This window comes from Corapipo altera, unplaced genomic scaffold (assembly GCF_003945725.1).
Source record: "Corapipo altera isolate COAL_440 unplaced genomic scaffold, ASM394572v1 2c, whole genome shotgun sequence".
Lineage (NCBI taxonomy): Eukaryota > Metazoa > Chordata > Aves > Passeriformes > Pipridae > Corapipo > Corapipo altera.
Genome location: NW_020884923.1, coordinates 3082128 through 3105267, shown reverse-complemented (window position 1 = coordinate 3105267; position 23140 = coordinate 3082128). Strand labels below are relative to the sequence as shown.

The following is a 23140-nucleotide window of genomic DNA, read 5'->3' as shown; positions in this document are numbered from 1 at the left end:
ACCCTAAGGCCATAGTTCTGCAAACAAAATCTGAAACAAAATTCTGCAAAAGTGCTTCTAGGAAACATTGCTGACTGAAGGGGCTCACGTGGGCAAATGCTTCAAAGTCTCTACACTAGTCTCCACCCCAAGAGAAGAATAACTGACTTCTAAACTCTCTTCTTGCTCCAAGCGTTGACAATGGAAGAAACCTCCTAGAGGTGAAGAATCAGTGTGTAACTGCTCTTCACAATTGAAATCACTCACTGCAGAATTTGCCAATCAACTAGCAAATGTCATGCCAGTTCACCCTTGGCTTGGAGAGGGAAAACACTCCTGCCACTGCCACATTCGACAATATTTTCCCATGCTGTTGGTCAGTTCATTTCAGGAACAGATTTATGGCAAATAAACAAAATGCCATGAATGTGTAATGACAAAGCTGAGTGGAACAGAAACACCTTGTTTACTATAGAACACATCTGTTCTCACGGCTGCTACTGATCCACTGAATACTACACTGAGGTAAGAAATTTGTTAATATATGCCAAATGGTCATCTGCACTGGGACAACTCCTATTTTTACTTAGAATACTCAGCAATAGCAGGATATTTCTCACCTATTAATGCCACAGTAAAAGGTAGAACAACAATGTTGTGCCTGTGACATTTCTTTTCAAATGTTTACCAGTCTAATATAAAACAAAGAACTTTTTCAATGAGGGACATATTCCCTTCCTGGCATCCCTCCCTTAGTATTTCAGACTTATGTACACACCTATCTGTGGAAGAAGTATGATTTAGGAATGGGAACAGGATGGGGAATGCAATTCCAGTTCCTGAGGACAACTCTCTAATCAATCATTATGTTCCTTTCAGTTCATGGAAGAACACATGACACTAAACCAAGACACTGATGGGAATAAATTACAAATATGCAACCTGAGAGGTGTGTTGCACTGTTTTTGTAACTATCTTGCCACTGGTCTGTCTACAAACCTTCCTACCTTTTGAACTTACTGTATCATAATTAGAGGAAATAAGACTTGAAAGACTTTCAAAAGGTCATCTTCAAAAAAAATAGTAAAAAATATTATGTATAAAGCAAAACAGTCTCAACTGCAACTGAAAACATTTCTTGTTAACTTTTAATAGAAATTCAGAGCTCAGGAGCAAGAGAGGTGATTAAAAAGGGACTGTATGTGTATTACATAGGTAACACTGTTACTTGGAAACATACAGGTATTTTGTGAAGACTCATCTATTCTTACACACACTCAAGTAGAATACATGAACTTCCCTACATTACCACTACAGTCCTTCAAGAAACGACAAATTATATCCATTCCATACAGTTATTGTTGTATTTGATTTTATACTAATCCTGAAAAACATGCAGACTTCCAAAGAGAAGGGTAGATACTACAATTAGAGAGAAAGCAATTTAATATGACTTAAACTGTAGAACAGCTATTTTGTCAAATGCTTTTTTTGCCTGCATTAAAAGGTAACACTACAACCAATTGGTCAAGGAAAAGGCAAGACTGCCAGAAGTCTAAGTAAAACTACAACTGAAATCAACATGTAAAAAATATCACAAATATAATTCTCCCTTTATTAATATAATTTATTCTCTCAGAAGAAGAACTTCACTATAATTAGGCTGAAAAAGTATATCACCAATTTTAAAGAATTTAGAACTGGTCAAATACGGAAGTTAAAATACTAAAAAACATACCAGAAGAGGCTTCAAGTCTTTCTAATCTGCTGATCAACCAATCAAGAGATCCAGAAAATTGAGCACAGTTTTTACGATTTCCTCGAATCAGAGCCGCTATTGGAAAAAGAGAGAGAGAGAAAAAAAAATCACAGTTATGAATCCATTTAAATTTAAGTAATCCCTGTCTTGTCTTGCCAGGGAGAACCCAGTAATCTAATTATAGATTCATAATCTTTAATTATTGATGGTTTTGATTTAAATTTAAATAATGTAAGCAATAGTTAGAATTAAGCATAAGAACATCAAATTGACCTTTAAGGAATTTTAATTATTTTGGCTTTACAATCATCTCAATAATCCCTGCAAAATGCTTTACATGAAGTAACCAGTACTGACACCACAGAAGTCAGCTGCTACTGTAGAAGCAAGTTTCTGTAAAACAATATTCTTGTAATGACAGGAAACATTGGAAAAGCAATGTGTAGAGCCAACAATACAGGTGATGAATGTAAATTATTTTCCATTGATACTTTAGTACAAGAATAATAGGAATTAACACAAGATAGATGTCCAGGAACTTTGCCATACTTTTGACAGGGGAGGAAGTAACTGTTTTGAATCTGCTTCACTCTCATGCTTAAGCTGAAGATAGATGGAGACTTAATGCATGTGCTGATTTGGTGGGTATAACTGAACTGAAATCTCACTGGCCACTGCAGGCACCCACAAGCCAGCCCTGTCCTGGATTATATGCATTTGCAGGTATGTGCATACACACAAGCTCTCAGAGAAGCATTTGTTCTACTCCATTTCTGTCTGTTGTGTGGAAGAGTGCATACTGCTTTTCTTAAGATTTTTTTTTCCAGTTCTGACAAAAAATTATTTCAAACTGAAATTTCCATGGTTATTTCAGCAGCAGAGACTGTTGCTAAGAGGCAATGGCCTCTTAAAATCTGTTTTGTTGCTGCACAAATTCACTATATTATATATTGCAACAGTGTTTTTATTCTGCTTTATTTATAAAAGGTTAAACTTAGAGACTTAGGACATCATAAAATATGAAACTATCTGCAAAGAGGAATTGCAAACAAATCACTGTACTGACAGTTCTATATGATAAGAAAAGAGATCACAATCCAATTGCTTCATAGCAAAAAAAAAAAAAAAAAAAAAAAAAACCCTCAGGAAAACAAACCTTAACAGCAAAACATACAAAACCCTTTCTTTTTCTGCCTTATATAACAAAAAAAATCTGTACCCTGAAATCTTACACTGTTAATTACCATGACCACAGTTATTGGAAAGGGAGAGCATCTTGTTAAAACACACAGATTAGAACGAAGGAAAACCTGTTTCTATAATTGTTTTTTATTGGTTATAGGCAAGCCACACAATTTCACTGTCCCTCAGGTATGAACATAAAATGAAGGCAGTAATAGTTCAATGCTTAACACAACATCACTAAATTTAACTTCATTAGCAGTAATAAGACACAAGTGGCTTCATAAATGCAGCTCAGCAGAAGTTTGTGAAAGGTTAGTATTCACTGGTTGAAGCTGTGCATTAAGTGAGGCACACAGACTCTTAAAATTGAAAACAAAAATTAACATCCAACAGTTGCTTTTCTTATTGTCTACTACTCTGAACAAGAGTAGTGCTCAGTTTTAAAGAAATAAAAACCAGTTAGACATTAAAGTCACATTGTTGCATATACTCCTGCACTCTGTGACACAAAAGGATTCAATATAAGTTCATGAATGCATGTATTAGTGATAGAGAAAGGACAGACGCCCTAATGGATACATGTCAATCATTTCAAATTCAAAGATGGTAGATTTATATTGAATATAAGGAAGGAACTTTTTGCAGTGAGGATGGCTGGACTAGATGATCTTTAAAGGTCCCTTGTGACCCAAACCATTCTGAGATTATATGATTTTTCCATGTCATAGTTTGCAGTCAACTCAAAGTCAGTAAATGCCTCCATTCTCATCACTGTGAAATATAACACAAAGTCAACAACATGACAAAAGCCATGAATTCTGCCATCACAGTTTACTTTTATTTATGTGCAGACTCAGAAAACAAAGTGCTGCTTGCTGAAGGAAGACTGAGAAAGCAATATCCATTTGTCATCCATGTAATTACTGTACACCTCCAGCATTATTCAGAACAGAGCAATGTACAAATTCATTATAGCCAGATCAAAGCCAGGCTTCCCCAGCATTAGCTGCCAGAAGATAATGCAGTTGGTGAATTAACATCAGAGGGCAGGAGGGACATGATGACCAAAACTTGTGCAATGTTCTCACTACAAGTCCATGGAAACAACACGAGGTACAAGACATGCAGATTCTTTCAGTAGGAGTTTTCTAGCCTTGCCAACTGGAAATTTCAGACTTCAAGAAACGATTCAGATATCAAACCATTACTTCCTCCAGTCTGTGCTTAAATGCAACAAGAGATAACTAAACTGTAACAAAAAATTCAACTAACTCCTACATCCATGAATAACCCAAGCACAGAATTTTATACTCTATCACCTACGCTCTAAAAGGTCATCAGTTGATTTCATGGAGACATTAACTCTCTAGCCCTAGTCTGGATAATTTAAAATGTTTATAATTCCTGCCATAACTTCTCTGACTGATTCTTAATAAAGCATATAACTACCATTAGTATAGACAAAATAATCACCCTTAAAAAAAAAAAAAAAAGGAAAAAAGCCTAAAGCAGGTTCACATTACTTAATGGGCATATGAGTTGAAAGATAGATTAAGATGTAAAATTTTTGCCAATGTTCCTTCTAAATGACCTTTTTATCTCAGGGTTGTACAAGTTATCCTTCAAAATCACATTACGTCATACCACATTTTCAAGCATTCATACAGGCATTAGAGTGAGAAAAGAGAGAAACGAAGGGAGAGAAAACATAACAGTAGTACTAGTTGTGTGGAGAAGCTCACAATAAGATTTAATATAATTTTCACTATGAAAACTTAGTTCAGTGTCATGCATCTTTTAAAAATTTTAACCCTTTCCAAATGAGCCCTAAATAAGGAATGGGTCCTATAGAAAAACTAGTATGCAACTATGTTTCACAATGCATACCCACAAAAAAGACAATTAGTAATACCCACACTATATTCACCTGAGCACTTCCTAACGACTTGATTCACTTCATTTTACAAACTATATATTCAGTTATGGAGTTTTAAGTGGAATTTATGCAAAAAGTAACATTATTTGTACACCTTTTCAATAATAATTTTTTCAAGAGCGAGATTTAGTATAAATTATACACAAAATGCTTTAGGTTTTATTAGAAAATAAGAAAACAATCCTGCAAGAGGACTTTGTCCAAACTTGAGCTTTTGACAAGACATGTGCAAGTTTAAAGGCAAGCAGGCCCACACATCAGAGCTAGTGTGTTACAGAAAGAAAGTAGAATAGGGACATGTATGCAGCCTCCACAAAGGACTGCTTAATGACACAGACACATTACTGTCCTCAGTCACTTAAGGTCAATGTTACTATTAATGTTTAGGCTTAGTTATGGCAACAAGAAAACCTACTGACAGAGGATAAAAGAACGGACAAAACAGTCTGGTAGGCAGGAAAATTTCCTTTTGTAGACAATTAGGAATTCAGCAGGGGTGAATATCCAGGCAGCTATTATACGGGATTAATAACCCTATATAATGATTCATAACTGAACATAAGTAACGTATGCAAATAAAACTGGAGGAGGTATTGTGAGATTTTCAGTGACTGCAGGTGGACAAGAACTTAATGACTAGATTTTACATGAGTATATACCTTTCCATGGCATACCGTATACTACTATAATGCTGGAGTCACTGGTCATTGCTGACTAATAAGAGAGTTCTTGGTTATAGAAGCTTTAGATATATGCTGCAGTTCTGCAGGCAAATGTGTGAAAAACCATAGACTTCTACAAAGGCATATCTCCTTAACATAAGAAAGATGTATTTACATATATTTTGTTCACACATTTTTGGATCATATACAAGATACAGAAGCAATACGATGATATGAAAAAGCAGTCAATCATTTAAGTCAGAAACTTACTATTTTTCATTATAAAATCATAAAATTTACAATATATGAGTGTTTTTGGTGTATGTTACTCTTAAGCACATGCAAGGACCTGAAAATGCAAAAATCTTGTTTAATTTGTATCATAAAGTTCTACACAGGGGAAATTATTCTATAATAAAAAAGGTATGTGTTTCTTTATTATTTATTATTTTAAACTAAAACAACAACGCATACTATGTCTTACCTAGTAATTCATACAAAGAATTCAGAATAGATTTCCATGCTTCTCCAGCTTCCTTCCCAGCTACATCTGCAAAATGAGCTGCACTGCTGTATACATTCAAGCGATCAATACATTCAAGAACAAGGTTGATCATACCCTAAAAAAAAGTATTTTTTAGGTGCAAACAAAAAAAGGATAGCATATGCAAAACACAAGAATATATACATGAAATCAAACAAGCAATCCCTATGGAAAATTTTCCTTGGCTGTGATAATAAAAACCTACTATTTAGTATGGTCAAATTAAAACAAAAAAGGTATAATTTTAGAAAATTTTCTATTCTCGAAGGCATTTAGGCATCTGAAAAATTATAGGCAACTATCACTGCCAAAGAAATAACAGACAATATTAAACAAGATACTTAAAGCATGCTTATTAAACCAAAACATCCTTCTGCATCAAGAGATTAAACTATAACTAAAGAAACTAATTCACACATAAGAAGAAAATTATGGTTAGAATTCAGAGCACTAAGATTTAATTTTTTTAAAAAAGAAAAAGGAAGTAAGGCCTTAAATGAATTTCTTTAAATAAACAGGAAAATCAACACATCTAGAGAGATTATAAATATAGCAAATAGTTTGAGTCTTACAGGATAAAAAAACCCCAAAACAATGTAATCATACTCCACATTAGATAGCAACACTACAGATATTGTGAAAGAATACTTGCAGACAACATGGTGGAAAATCAGGAGTAAAACTGAAAAAACTACCTCTTCTTGGAAGAGGTTCTGGCGGTTCTTCAGTGCTCGGAGCCTATTTTGTTTGTTTTCATGCTCTAAATGTTCATCAGGAGGGTGAAAGTAGCCAATCAAGTCCTGAAGGCTCAGACTGACTGACTCAATAGGCAAATCGACGGTGGAAGACTTTACTTTTTTGCTGAGAGCATCAAGGCCCCTATAAAAAGATGCAAAGTCTCCTGAATATTGAAAAATTAATTTATCATTCAAACTCTTTATTTGTTTAAAAGCTAAGTTTGTTTAGATGCCAAAACTTGAATCATTTTCTGACAGCCAAGTAACTCTTCAAAAATTATATATGTCTGCCCATTCTCTACTTAATAATCCACCCCTCCCTTCCTAAACATAACCTAAAAGCATCAAAAATGTTGTTTCTCTTACATTTTTTTTGAAATCCAGAAAACACTTTAATATTCTACCTACACATGTAGGAGTTTCAGAGGCAGAGGAAAAGAAAAGTTACTGTAAATCTGTACAAAGCATCATGAAGCTGGAATGGACAGAAGCTAAAGAAACCAGTTCTGTGGTGCTGAATAGGGTCTGGATAGCCCATGGAGGCTCTCAAACACATCTCTAACCTGTTCTTCAGCCTTCTCCAGTGCGCAAGACTCAGCACTTCCGCACACTCCATCCCAGCAATCCATTAGCCTTTTTGTTTCCTTAATACCCAGTTTACGCTTGGCCTTGCAGTAGTCTGTGATCAATTTCTCCTAGAAGTGGAGGGCTGACTGTCCTCTAACATGTTGCACCTGCCCCGGCTGAGCTGAATCCCCAACAAACTCCATAATCCAATTTTCCCTCAGTGCTGGGCTTTCCAGACCCCTGATATAACTCTCTCCTCCATTTAAACCTCATCTTTATTGAATCACAGGCGAGACCTCACCAGCACTACGCAGCAAGTGGAAGGCGAGGGCTCTCCCTTGCACATCCGTCAGGAAGATGATGGTGGGCAGGGGGTCTGCCCCAGCAAGGGCTGCAGGAGGCCCTCAATAACCTTCTGCAAGGAGCAGGAGGAGAGAGAAACTGGGGTCCAGAGGGCTTGGGAAAATAACACCCATGCTCTAGGAAGAAGGAAAGGTCTGGAGATCTCAAAGCTCTGCAGTAGCCAGCCAGGGCCCGAAGTGCTGGGAGAGAAGCAGCCCTGAGCAGAAGAGCCCACCCTGGCAGCACACAACAGGGAAGAGTGGGATTATTTGGCATGTGATTTCTCTTATGACTTATTCTGCATTCTGCCATTGTAACATAGTTATTTTGCTAGCTTATTTTTGAGTAAAGCCCAATTATGTAGAAACGAGGTCCTTTTTGTGTTCACTGGTGGTCTTTAGATCAGCATAAACAGAGCAGAACAGCCCACCACACCCATACAGTCACCCACTCAGCCCCATACCCATCTCCCTCTTTTCTCTCCTTGAAGGCACCAAAGGTTCCCAGCAACCTAACCCATGACTGTCCTTGCCAATCCTTTCTCCTGAGCTGTACAGTACCTGGCTTGCTCCCAGGATTCATCTCCTGGCCATGATATGGAGCACAAGCCTCATTTCATACTCTGCTTCTTGCTGGATTAAGAGAAAATATCTGGGACAGGGTGGGGGTGGGAGTTATATGCTTCTTGTTTGATATTTGGTTTGGGTTTTTTGTGTGGTTGGGTTCATTTTTCAAATTTCTTACAATAAATGCAATGTTTCAAAAGGATAGCTACAAAAGTTATCTTTAAAATTTAATTTTTATTCTGAACACGTTATCCAAAGTGCAATTTTTCTACTGCCTTCGTGGGAAAGAACACTTAGAAGAATAATTTTCATCCTCTCCAATTCAGTTTTTTCTTCTTGGAGTAACATCCTGCCAAAACTGAACTGCTAAACACTACCTTGGACTCCCTGTGCAATCCACAAAAATCTCCACTGTAATTTAGCAATACCTTAATTTGCGAAACCTTATCATTAAATTCCCTTTCTCTGTCCTTGTCTTTTATGGCATTCTTAGAAGCTTCTAAGAAGCTGTATTATTTCGGAAGTGACCTAGGGCTTACATTTCTTTTGTATTTTAAATGTCATACAGGAGGCAATTCTCCTGATAGGTGATTTTCTCTGTTGTTATTTAAGTACCTTGTTAAATGTTTTTCAACAAATTGACGTGTGTATATCTTTGGCTGTGCAATGATTTATGACTTGGTTGCTTCAGGTCACCACCTCCCACACTGTTTTTTTCTTGTCACAAATGAATTCTTATGAAATTCTTATCATTCCATATAGTCTTACTGCTTATCATTCTTTTTCTAATACAAGCTACACTGATGAATGGGCCTTTCATCAATTACTGAAATTAGAAGCAATTGAGAATTAGCATTTTATCAGTGTTATTTAGGAGGACATTTGGAATAGGAAGATAAATGCAAATTGCATAAATCTGACAGGATTTTTTAAATGGCTAATTAGTATAAAATAACACATTTTTCAATGTTTCAAAATATTAAAGAAAAAAGTAGCATTAAAATGGTACAAGTAAGCAAAGTGTAATGGGAAGGTAGAAAGAAGCTATAATTTTTAAGAAAAAATTTTCTTGAGACTATGAATTTCTTCAGTATATTTGTGTTTTTAACAAATCTGTAGTCATACAATTATCTCCTTCTTCCAGCTTTTTCAAGGAAGAGAACTCTTAAAAACTATACTTAGAAAAGGAAAAGATAAATGATGCATCACATGACTTAAAGCAAATGTTGGAAAGGAAAAATCTCTCTTTTATGGTTTGTTTGCATTTTCAGTATGTTATGCATTTAAATCAAGATTGAATGAGAAACTGGTATTAGAAGACAGAGAAAAGAAACTGACCAGTATCTCTCAAGGCCCTTATCTGCTGATAACACATACAGAATTGACAAAGTCTGCTTTGAGAGGCATTCATCTATTTTTTTTCTGAAGGCTAAATTGTTCACTGTTCAGTTAATGGCCACTTTGAATAAAATAGAAGAGAACAAAAAGAAAAAGGATAAAACCATAATTTTAAAAGCATACCTTATAAACCTATTGAAAAGGAAGACTGTACTACGGATGACACGTGCTGTACGGGATTCTTCATTCTGAGATCTAGACAGTGTCAAACCATCATCCATGTGACCTTCGTGGTGCATTATTGCCTGCAAAACAAAAATAAGGAGCGGTCACTGCAAAATGAAACATTATTTGCAAATAAGAACTTAGAAAACTCACACAGTAAGGGAGGCTAGGAAATGATGAAGTCATATACAAAAATAACTATCTGATTAAAAACAGATAATTCCATGTTTTAGTTCCTCATTTCCAAGGACAGACTTTACTGAGCCAGCAGGTTCAGTGCCACAATAATCTCAAAGCCACAGCTTTTGTAAACAGTATATTTTATTACAAAAAAAAATCTAAGGGATTTTGCTTGCTGTTTGTTTTTATCAGTGTTAAAAGCAGCAAAACCCTAAAGCAGACATGGTCATAACAGGTATTCTTTACTGGTTCTGTTTTCTAAGAGTGTTATTGGCCTTCTTTTCTTTGAGTGAATGCTTTGAGTGATTTCCAATAACTTACAGTTTTTTATGTTTAGTTATAATGGTTCTGAAGGCATTCAATCCAATCTACATAAATATTTTAAACCATTTATGGTAACAAGATTTTTTCATACAGGTACATGTATACACACACACACACACATGCAATTTATAAGACTTGCATTACTAAATTATTTAGTAAGGTAACTTATTTTGAATTATTTTAGAATTATTTAGGTATTACAATTATTATGATTGATAATTTTGTTAGTATTATAATCACTAAAATTGTACACGTATAGAAACTGTTTCCTAAATATTACCTTTATAGAATATCATAGAATATATGTTTATTTCATAGAAAATATGTTTATATTTATACACACATATGATACAGACAAATTTTATATATAAATTTGTAAGGTATGTCCTTTGCTCCAGCTTTGTAGTTCTGGTATGTAAAACAGTTATGGAAAATACAACAGTGTTAAGTCGTAAAATAATATTTTTCCTACTTTATGATGCTGAGCTAGCATTCTGCTTGGCTATTATTATTCTATAAAAGATATCTCTCAGGGCTCAAGACTTGAACATTCTAGATCAAAAAGTAATACACTTACAATGTGGAAAGAAGTACTTTGAACTAAAAGCATCCTCAATCCAAATTACACTGAAGAAACATATTTTAGCACATTCTATAGGTTGTTACTAATATTTAATTTGAAATCAAGTATATCCAGATTTATCAGTGTTTGTAGGTTAATGTCTAGAGGCTGACACATGCACTTTGTCTGCCTTTCAGTTTAAAAATTCAGTAAATCACTTAACTTTTTTCAATATGTGACTGAAAAGAAACCCAACCTTTCACATGGTAAGCATGCTAAGGCATGCTTTAAGTATTTGAAACCCAGAAATTAATTGTTTCATATAGTTCCCTTCATTTCCTACCCCCACCCACCCTATCAAACTGTGACTGAATGAAATGGATTCCTATTTAGAGTCTTACCTTTCTCTGCACAGAACCCATTCTTACAGACTTTGCATCAGCAGACTGGTATGTAAGCCATAGGCCTGTATCTACATGTTGTATAAAGCATATTGAATCTCCATACTTTATTTCAGGTGCTCCCATTCCATCCACCTCTTTTCTTGTCCCTATGTCCAACTTTTCCTGAAGAAGACAAAAATGTATACACGAACAATAACTAACATGTTAATATTTGCATAAAGCATTAAATACCAGGCACTTGTCCAAAACAGGACCTAAAAGAATATTCGAGATCCTTCTTTAAATTAATTATTTTTAAAAATGAGAAAAACTGCTAATTAAAGACATAGAGAGAGAAATCCCATCAATACAAACACCTCACTTATTCATTTCACCTGCACAGAAAGAACTAGGATCATAATTGACAGTATGTCATTATTGAAACATAAAAGCTTACAAAACAACCCCAAATGCTTTGACTCCCCTAGCTGAACCAGGCATTAACCTTCATAAGCTTTTTCTTGGGAATTTGGGGGTTTTTTTCCAACCTGGAAAAGATGAGCACCATCCAACTGTCACTGAGAGATGGCCTTTAACCTATCACTGCCCAACAGCAGGCTCAGTATTTCCTGAGAAAAGCAATCCATTTCTGTGTGTTTGTGACTAGTCTGCAAACTAAGAATGGCATGACAGTAGTTGCTTCAGGAGAGGAAATGTAGTATCCCAAACAATACTACAGTTTGTGACGGTAATCGGAGGTGTTTCCCCAACACCTAGCTCTTCTAAGAACCAACTCCTTCCCCACAGACATCAGTTTATAAGACAAGTAGCCCATGCATCCTGCTTCACAGCAGATCATCCATGTCTCCAAAAACATATGGTTCAACTGACTGATATGCCTATTCCACTGTACATTCAATGTGGAACATAACCCTCTTAAGCAAATACAGCTTCAACATTCTCTGCTTCTCCTGATAGCAGTAGACAACAAGCATCTTCCTTCAGCTAATCAGAGTAATGTTACAAATAGTGAGACAAAAACTTCTACTTGTTCCATCCTTCTACAACCAGGAAAGAGTAGAAGAATAATTATACCATACACATGTGCCTTGGCAATGTGGGAAGGCAGTTTCACAGTAAAAGATGGCAAAGATTGGTTTCTTTAAATGAACAATGATCTCTAATTTATTAAAGCATTTTTAAAAGTATTTCTTAAATAAAGGGAGATGTCCTGCAATCAGATTTTCAGCCTACAATTATGAATGCATTCTGAAGCATTTTGAAGTATAATTTGTGATTACTTTTCATAACATTAAGCTTTCAGATATAAAACATTCATCAATGCAGATTGTTTTCTGATTGTTTCTGGATACAGATGTTAATTTTACTACCATGTAAATGGCTGATTCCTTAAGCGCTCAAATTCTTATTAAAATCTTGTCCATTGATACATGCTAATAACTGATTTATTAGTAATCTGATGTCAATAACTGAGTTATTGTGTGCTTCTATTTCATTATTAATTCATTATTTTGTTCATAGCATTTCTCTAAGTGTTGCATTCAATTCTTTCAAAAGCTAGCACAAATAACCTGAATGTCATGACAGTTGGAAACTGAAAAGCTACTTATAATATGACATTGCAAACAAATGATGATACAAGAAAAATTAAGTTAGGTCCCACTACTGTATGAAGAAAAAGACGCCTGATTTCAAGCTCTAGTCCTTCAAATTCTCTTCATAACTACAAGATAGCGTGAACCTGTGTGAATGTACTGTACTTTTACATTGTAAGATTTTCCTTTTTCAAGTCTCACAACTAATTTTTTAAGGTATGAATGTACGGATTCACAAATTTTCTCATAAAGCACTGTAAATAATATGAGGGATTATTTATTTAAAATCTTATTCCATACTTTGTTTAAAATTCACTGGCAGGAACAAGGGGGTTTGGGGTTTTTTTGTGGTTTTGGGGGGGGGGTTATATTAAAATCTTCATAGAATTAACGTTAAATTTACTTAGCATAAAAATTGCAGTGCCAACAATTTGTCAAACAAGATCTCTGTTCTCAGCAACATAACTACACTAACAGTTTTATGTGTAGGCTTAGAGCCCAGATTGAATTCAATCCCATAATCTCTTTCCTGCAAAAAAAATATAATAGTCAGGAAAGTATAGTGTAAAAACTGGACTAAATATAAGATAGAAATGGAAGACTAGAGGATGATCTGGGGCAGCAGGCATTAGAGCATTCATTTGGGGACATTGAGATTTTTGGAGGAGCGAACAGGAACCACAAATTGTTTATCAAGGGGAAGATTTGAATGGAATCCTGGTAAACAGTAGGTAGTACAGTAGAGAAAGTAGATATAATAAATCAATCTCATTATCCACTGTAAAATACTGTTCACCAGTGAAAATTAGGATCTGAAAAACATCAGCAATCACCACGTCACCAATTAATAATTGCACATTGGTAGAGATATTAAATTATGCTAGTTTCCAGTCTCCTACACACTTACCACATATGTAACCTGTCATTACTTAACCATCTGTTAATTCTTCCTACTGCATTTTTACACAGAAAACCTTAAGTTTTATTGCAGTCTATACCTATTCTAGACCAATTCTCAGACCATATACTTTTTCTAAGCAGGGATCAAAAATCTTGATTTATTACACTGGAACAAACAAGTGGGTTTTGCAACAGTCTGTAAAGCACCTCAGTAATGCAAAGCAACAAGAGTGAATTGGAAATGAACAGATTTAATGAACAATATACCAGATTTTCTCCAGAAGGATGTGCTCTTTATAAATAGTTTGTATAGTTTGTGAACAATCTTCACACTTTTGTTGTGGCCTAAATGAACAAAATCATTTAAAATGGTTTCATCTTACTGTTGAAAAAATTATTCTATGAAGCCTCACCTTAAATGTGTTATTTCACTCTAATGTTTCTGTTTAATTTCTTATAACAGTCCAAAATGGATTCCCATGATTAAGCCCTGTCCTTTCAACTTTACCTCTTGTCATCTGACCCAACTTATAACTTTTGTGGCATACTTTTAGTCAGGACTGATATTCTAAAAGATCTCACTGGTTGCAAGAAGCTAATTCATGACTGCTTTTTAAGTTGATATTAATATATATTCTATGAAATTTTTTGTAAGAAAAAGTTGAAGACAAAAATACAAACCATAAAATTTTATTTAAATTGATATATTTCTGTCCACTGGAAAATACTACCGACAGAAAAAGCGGACTATGTACAAAATATATAAACATTTCTAAATTGGTAAAATTACCTTATTTCAGTGGGAGAGTGATATTAAACCAAATGCTTTCTATTAAAATGAATCAATATTGAGCAAATGGAAAAGAGAAAAAAAAATCCTCAAAACTTGATCACTACAAACTCAAGTCTATAAAAGAGACATATGTTTGGGGGATAAATTGTAGATATCTGTGGACATCCTGTGCTGAGTGAAGCGGGACCACAAGAGTAAAAAAAAAGAAAAAAGTGGTTTTTGAATTTCAGATGATTGAAAGGTTTCAGCTTTCTGGTTCTCTTCTGGGTTACTTTTTAAATGCAGTACTGGGAAGCTAATATGTTTAAGATGATGAGCCCTTGCAAATAATAAGGGTAAAACAATAATAAATGATAAGCCTTTACATTTGCATCTGAATCTTCAGATTTATAGGGGATACATTTTCAATATTTTCTCTGCAAACATGAAAGCCACTTTTCATTTAGGAATTGAAGTTATTATCTTCTCACATGTTTGAAGGAAACTAGTCTTTAACACTTTCTTCTCCTTCATTTGTTTTTGCCTATTTAGAGCTAACTTACACTTGCACAACAAGTGGGATCTTCATAATTCTTCTCACTTTTCTTCTACTTTTCAGGTAGTGGAAGGAAGAACTGTGACTGTGGCAAAATAAAAAGGGCTGAAATTCCTATAAGAAATATCTAGCTCCTTGAAATACTTCCAGGTATTAATGCTCTGTAGTCAATAAAGAAGGTTAGGGACTCCCTCTTATCCACTAATAATTTTTTGTGTGCTAACAGCACAAGGGAAAGGTTGAATGATTTTTCATTCAACATGCATTTTTCATTTTCATACATGCTCAGAGGCAAAGAGACTCTAAGTCTGCTCACCTTCTCTACAGAAACCTTCCTAGGACTGCTATAATTTTGAAATCTTTATTTTAACACTCTTTTCCAGAGAAGGAAGGCACCTGAAAATTTTTAATGCCTGTATTCTAATAAACTGAAACATGACACTCCTATAAGAAGTCCAAAGCAGGACACTGAATTCCAGAATCAATCAGGTTGGAAGGGACCACAGTGGGTCATCTGGCCCGTCCAACCTCCTTGCTCAAGCAGGGTCATCTTAGAGCACATGGCACAGGATTGCATCCAGACTGGATTCATACCCAGCAATGAAGTGCAAACCATATACTCCTCCCCTGTGGTATCTCTGTAACTCCTGTCAAATAAGTCTTTAGTTAAAATGAATGTGGACATCCACAACATTTACTTCAAATATGATCTTCCAAACTTTCAATTTCTTTGAAAGTCCATATTTAAGCATCAGTAAGACTGTATTTTTCATGTGCTGATTAGTTTATAGACCTCTCTGAGAATTCTCTCATGTTACTTCAAGAATTAATTACCATAACATGTTTCTACCTGCCCCAAAGGCTTTTATCTCTGCTGTGCTCATCATAGAATAAGTTTGGTCACTAAAAACAACTAACCAAATATAATTCCAAATAAGTAAATTCAGGCTGAAAAAAAATAAAAAACACATGTGCATATGCTCCTCAGAAAAAAAGAGACAAACCACCTTATTCATATCAACAAAAGATATTCTGTATTGGTAGCAATTCTTGCCTTCAAGTATTTTTTGACTAAATAAAACATGTAACAGCAGAGTTACAATAACAGTATATTGTTCCACTCTTTTTGGAATAACCCCTGCTGAAAACCCATCTTGAAAATCAGTGAATGGATTATTCTATCCCTCTTGCTTTAAAGTGTTGAGATCTATAATAGCTGCAACAGGAAATCCCCAATGTAGCTGCACTGCATTGCCTTAAAATATTTAAGCATTTTTATGACTTTTCTAATTGGTTTTAAAAAAGATACATTGTCTGCATGTCATAACAATCATCTGAAATACAGTCTTTGTTATCAGAATGCAAAAGTCTATATATCTGCTTTTGGGTGTCTATTCTTTTCTTATTTACCCAAGCAGGCAACTAATTAAAATACGTATAGTAAATGCTACAGAAGAGCTATTGAGTAATTTTGTTTACTATTACTATATATTTTAGAAGACAATTTTTTACAACAACAGAATTATTGTTGGCAAAATCTTAGAGACACCATGCAACAGGTGAAAAGTATGAGAAATCAAAGGACATTAAAGAATTTATCTTCTTATTATTATACTTAATACTATACTACAAAAAAGTACTGTTTTAAACTTTAAATGTTTATTGAAGGTGTCAAAATGAAAACTCAAACTACGGTAACTTCAGATTAGACCACAATAAAGTATCTGCTGAAAGAAATCCTGAATTTCCAATTTAAATTCAGTAACCCACAATACTACAAATTTTTCCTATGACAGCCAAGAGATCTAAGCAATGAAGAACCAGAGAAGTTAATCAGAAAAACAAATCAGAATTGAGTAAACTGTTCAAAAGTGGGTGAGCAGGACAAAAAATCCCCAACTTACAAAAAAATACACAAAAAAACCCCCTAACCCAAAACAAAACAAACAAATAAACAAAAAACAATGAAAACAAAAAAAAATCAACCAAACAAACAAAATAAACCAACACACCACAAAGAGACAGACAAGTAGCAATACACAAAGAAAGTATTCATAAAAGAAGCATTTTAGATATTGATTATACTGAGTTTTGGATTTTTTTAAAAAGTGAAAAGCAGAAGGTTCCAGTAATCAATGCAATCACAACAAACAGAAAATATCTAAATGTTCTTTTCCAAAGAGATTGAAATTAGTACTAGTTATACTAATGCTGCACTGATTCCATACCTTGGAAGACCGAAAACAGAATGCTGTAGATTTTACATCTGCCTTCTCTTTGTCTGTAAGAAGAAGACTCTTGTCATCCAGAAGACTTAAATATTTTCCTGTCGTTATATGCCTCAGTCTGAATGGCTGTCCCCATCTAATGTGGCTGCCACTCCACCTAAGAGAGTTCATAGAAAATATTTAGTTACAAAAAAAAAAAAAAAAAAAAGGAAGATTTTAACTACTGGCAAAAATATTTTACAGTACATTATATTTTCAACTACTCGGTGAAAAGATAAAATTCTAAATGTTGGAGTATCAGCAAGAAAATGGCTATTTTGTGGCTATAAAACTACTCTAATAAATAATCTTAACATCCTAATATCTTCCTTTGCACAGTCTGCTTTCGTTCAGACTGAATTCCTCATGAGAAACAGTACAGACCGCCTACGGAAAAGGCGGCTTATGCTGTACACAAAGAGCTTAGATCTGCCAGTTCTCTCTCCAATACTTCATCTACCAGCAGCTGGGTTTGTTCACTCTCCCAGAGTCCTCATCTTCTAGCAGTCAGCACACTTTAAGCACACTTAAAATAGTGTGCAAAAATAAAATCGATAAACAAATAAATAAAGAAACTTCCTAAAATAAATAAGAAAACTTATTAAGTCAAGAATGGCCCAGATTCTTCATATAGGAGGAAATAAAGGAAGAAAGGCAAAGCTTGTCTAAGCTCTCCAACAATTACTCTAAATACAGATCACAGGTTTCTGACTTCTTGCCTTAAACTGAAAATTCAGCCCTTCTGTACTTCCTGATTAATTCCTGAAGACAAACTTGTGTAGGGGTTACTAAGGAGTATGTATTTCACAAAGGCTTTTCAGAAGGTTTCTCAAATATTTCTTAGATCGGAAAACGGTCACAGCTAGGATGTTTTCCTGGGTCTTCACAAAACTTTCTTCAGTCTTATATCTTCAAAAGTTTGTATTTCAGATGTATGTGGCATGCTATTATTTAGAGAAGAAATCATACACTTATTTTGCATTTGCAAAATACCCATCATAATGGAATTATGACATAATGTCACAGTTCTGATGTGCTTTTGCAAATACTAGAAATTCTCTATGCTTACTGTGGTTTTAAAAAAATAACAAGTTTTTATGTATATGTTTTGTATATATTCATGTACAAGTCTGCAAATCTATTAATTAGCACTTTAGCATGTTTAAGTCATTTTTGTTTTCTATGACATATAGATGTAGCAGATTAGAGCACTTACCTATTCAATAACAATACCTGGTTGTTTAAATGTGTTTTCTTTAGAGTTGGTCATACTGTATGCAAAGTATGAAAAACCAATTTGGTAGACATTTTCAAATCCGTGAGTTTTTAAAATGCTTCTATTTTGTAACAAGATTTATTACATTTCAGTGATTAAACTTCTACACCTTTTTAGTTACTGATTCTAAAGAGGTCAGAAGAATGAAAAGGTTTTCACCCTCAACTATTTTCTTTTTTAGACTAGACCCTCTTCTGTTTAAGTTGAGGGAGCTCTGAGGAAGAAGGAAATACAGAAGTTTTACATCTTAGAAACACATTTCCCTTTTTCTGTCTTCTGCACAGCAAAGTTGGTATACTCCACAAAAGGACATCTAAAGCCAGTGTTCTAGCGTTAACTTCTGTTCTCAAGTCAGTAAAATGTCAGATCATGAATCTCAGCTATTGTGTTGCTGAGTCTGGTAAAATACATGAGTTCTGCACCTTTCATGTTACAGGTCATGCTGGGGACTTGCCTTTTCTCTTGTTTGATTCAATTTTCTCTTGGACCCAAGAGCTATGGACCATAAGAAAAAAAAAGAAAGAAAGAAAAAAGTAGTGCAATTGAGCCATGTCCCTAATTCATCCCTGCAGGATAGAAAAATAGCAACCATGTGCATTTACGTGTAAAGTCCCTTGAGCAGAAAGAATCTTGTGAAGCCATTTCTGACTACTAAAAACATTTTTCTGCAATGTGAGAATATGATCCCTGTCGCCTTTTCAGAAAGAAAGCAACGCTGAGTAATAGTATTTGGCATTCTATGGCATGGAATCTGCACAGGTACACTGCCCAGGCAATTTTTATGGGACTTCTCCACTTAAGAACAGAGTGGAGGAAAAATGGTTCCTTTAGAATCATACAATTTTAGCACAATATTATATCTGCAGTCATTCTGGGAAGGACTACAACTTATTGAGAACTTCAGGCATATATATATTAAGCTACAAATACGCATTTGCATGAATGGTAGTGGACTGCAATTCAACAATGAATGTATAGAGCTATTACAATATTATATAGGAAATAGGTTGGTGAGGGACTTGCAGGAGAGAGCATTATTCTTGGGATTTTATTTGTTTGGGGGTTTTTTCCTGGTAAGAAAATCTTGAAAAGAAAGATTACCACTGCCTTCGTTGGAGTTATTTCGACAGATCTTACAATTTCTTTCTGTCATACATGTTCAAATGTTTACCTTTTAAAAGTTTGTATAAAATGCCTATTAAAGTGAGATATATCATGGTTGTAACAGATGGTTCCTGAATCTCCAGATTGGTCCAGTACTACTGCTTATCAGGGAATTACACATCATGAGGAAAATAAAAAGCCAGAAATTCTTCCACAGTTTCATTGTTGTCACTGTCTCAAAGTCTATTTTAGTCCAAAGGAAAAATCTCACTGCCCTATCACTGACATTTAACGTCATCCTATTAATAAAATGCACACACAGAAAACAGCATCATTAGAGTGTAACCTTTTCATAAGATGTCCTGATTCAATCTCTAAAAATCAATCATTTATTAGTCTCTAGAAACTGTATCACAAGTACATATTGTAACACTATTTAAGTGCAATTTTACACTGCAATTACCTTAACAAACAAGGCACAATTCCTTACTATCACTCCAACACTTCCAACAATGCATGATAGTATTTTTTTTTGTAAATTTTTTACTTCCAAATGGCTTAAGCAAGTTGGGGGAAAGGGTGTCACACATGAATTTTTTTTTAAAAAATCAGTCCTGTTTATGTATGTATGTGTTAAAAAAGTAAATGGTGAATTCAGTGACAGCTATAACAACATCAAAAAATAATCAAAACACACACATACTCTACAGGAAGTTATTTAATTTTAGTGAAAGTGATATAGAGTATTTTTTAAAGCTTATTTTCGTTTTACTAGTCTGGACTTATCATTATCATTCTGATTTTATAGGATCACTCTTACAATACAAAAAGTGTCTTGCCAAAGGTACTTCTTTTCTGAGATGGATTTTACTTACGCAACTCTTAGAGTCTCTAGTCGCCAAAGGGAACGAGCATGAATGGACACAGCGCCACCTTCATAATGGACAGTTCTGAAAACCAAGCAAAGCCACAGACTAAATGCTCAGAAGAATTCATCATACACGTTTGTTCATTTAATCACATCTCTCATTTCAAAACTGTCAAACAATTATTGCATTTGTCAGATTCAAAGGTTATTAGATTCAAAACCCACCCATCAACTAAACCTTCACATTTAGTTACTCAAATTTTGTTTTAATTGTCCTTAGCATCCATTATTGTGACATTCATAACAGTAAAGTTTATACAGTGTTTGCTTAGACATTTTTCTTAGTGTTTTAAAGATAGAAAATCAGGGGAGGGGGGAGGGGGAAATAATATCAATAGCCTGATAATTAGAATATTTCTAGATTCTAACATAAATATAAATAATTATAAAGATTTGTGATCATTGCATACATCTTCTAAGAAAGGTAGTGTTTTCTCAGAACTTATACTATTAAAGTAACTGCAACTTATTACACTGAATCATGAAAACTTACTCAATTAGCACTTTATTTTATTACCATAACACCTAAAGTCTTACAACCCCACTGATACAGTTTTCACACATCTCAGATGTTAATAGCTTCCTATTTACAATTGACCTCTCTAGTTCCTGCATATACCCAAAAATCTAAGTGTCTCTAGAAAACAGCCAGTTAAGCCTAAAAAAGGTGAAGGGTTTTTCCTCCATTATTCTACACACAGATAAGTGATTTATATTGGATGCACAAAAGGGCTGAGACTTATGGTCAAGAAAAGCCCTCAGTATGTAACTTGACTTGTCTTAAAAGTAAACACTAAGGAAAGTTAGCATTGCCATTCTAAATGTAGGGAGCCATTCTTTGGATTGCTTCCTGTCTGCGTCTCTATTTCCACCCTATGGCCTTTCCTTTGGGAAAATAAATATAGGAGTCACTTGTGCAAAGGAATGCTGTCACTATGCTTATCAGATCAAGCACGTCAGGGAACACTACCAAAGAATGGCCTAGTTTTATGGATCCTGGAAGAGCTTATGGATTGAGTAAATGTTACAATCTTCAGCCAAGATCAGGCACTGCCAAAAATAGCCAGAGGTATAACTTTCAGGAATATTAATAAGGAAATGGCAGGCATTCCCCAATCTTTGTTAGAAACAATTTTTTGAGGACTACAAATTTGGAATCAAGTACATAGTACTTACTAGGCTTTAGTTTCCAAAATCCTCCTGTAGATATAATATAGAGGGACTGAATGCTTAGCACAGAGGAAAACCCAGCATTGAAAGAGACAGTTCAAAACCAAAAGAAATAGTGAGTTAGAATATGCTTCTTAGTACTATTAAGCATACATGCAACTACAGATGAGCTAAAATCATCTTGGAATATGGTAAAAAGTATTATGGAAATAAACACTTCCAGACACTGCAAAAGAATGAAAACAAATTATACAGGAGAAAAAATTAGTCAAAACCCAAAATAAATACATCTCACTACAATTACAGAACCACTCATACTGAACATTCATGACCCAGCTATAAATGGAAAGTCTGGCGGATGTTCCATGTAGCAAGAAGAGGTTATGCGTTCATGTATAAATATGTAAAAAAATTCTCCCCTTGACCACTTTTTTCTCCAACCATTATCTTAGCCATTTTCTGAAATGGTTGTGGTGCTAGGAGCAGCTGACAGGTATTGGCAATTTGAATGAAATTCAAAGGCCATCTTATTTTTTATTGAAATTTACCTTCTTTAGTACAGTAAAATGCAATTGCTAAACAACCTTGCATTAAGCTCCTTCTCTGTTCAGACACTCTCTCTGCTCTTCAGGTACTTGTTCAAATTCTTCTTCTGCAACTAACAGACTGAGACTGGCTTTATGTTGTAACATCTCAACAATAACAGATCAGATGTCACCCTGGTCAGGTATTTTGGGTTAGGACTGAGAGGATGTGGGCTGTTTTTTTGGGCAGCTTGCGTGGGGGTATTGCTGTTGGGCTTTTTTTCAAAGCTGAAACGTTCTGATTCCATCCTGGCATATTTCAGTATGAACCTCACTCACAAAAATGCATTGGGAATTCTTGTACTTGCATATTGCATAATACAAAATTTAACAATTCTATTCAGCAGTATTCAAGTCATTAATTGTATGAAAAATCAGGTTGAAGCAAAGGTTCAAATTCACAAAAATGTTTCATTTTTAAGTTGGTAATTTTTTACTTTGCAGGGATGAAGTTCTTTCTCATAGTGGAAACACAGAAACTTTCACCAGTTTCTCAGTCTGATTATTCTTTTAGAGCTAGTTTTGGATTACACACAGCAATGGGTAAGTGTAACATTAAACACCTAAAAAACCTCCCACTGTGAACTTAAAAGAATGGTTTCTCACGGGTGAAGTAGTTTTCTTTCATGTGACTACCCATCCATTATTTCCTTTCTCTGTTCCTTTAAGGGGGAGCTA

The 23140-nt window shown here is 34.7% G+C and overlaps 1 protein-coding gene across 8 annotated transcripts in view; it reads right to left on the bottom strand.

Annotated features, from left to right (window-relative positions):
* RYR2 (ryanodine receptor 2) overlaps nucleotides 1-23140 on the bottom strand; it is a 381847-nt gene that overhangs the window by 179953 nt on the left and 178754 nt on the right. For all 8 annotated transcript variants that reach the window (XM_027657258.1, XM_027657254.1, XM_027657259.1 and 5 more), the window contains 7 exons: nucleotides 20656-20730; nucleotides 17362-17518; nucleotides 11308-11472; nucleotides 9799-9920; nucleotides 6761-6944; nucleotides 6006-6141; nucleotides 1718-1813 (listed from right to left, as the gene is read on the bottom strand). In XM_027657258.1, the coding sequence (XP_027513059.1) occupies nucleotides 1718-1813; nucleotides 6006-6141; nucleotides 6761-6944; nucleotides 9799-9920; nucleotides 11308-11472; nucleotides 17362-17518; nucleotides 20656-20730 (935 nt within the window). The remainder of the gene's footprint in view (nucleotides 1-1717; nucleotides 1814-6005; nucleotides 6142-6760; nucleotides 6945-9798; nucleotides 9921-11307; nucleotides 11473-17361; nucleotides 17519-20655; nucleotides 20731-23140) is intronic.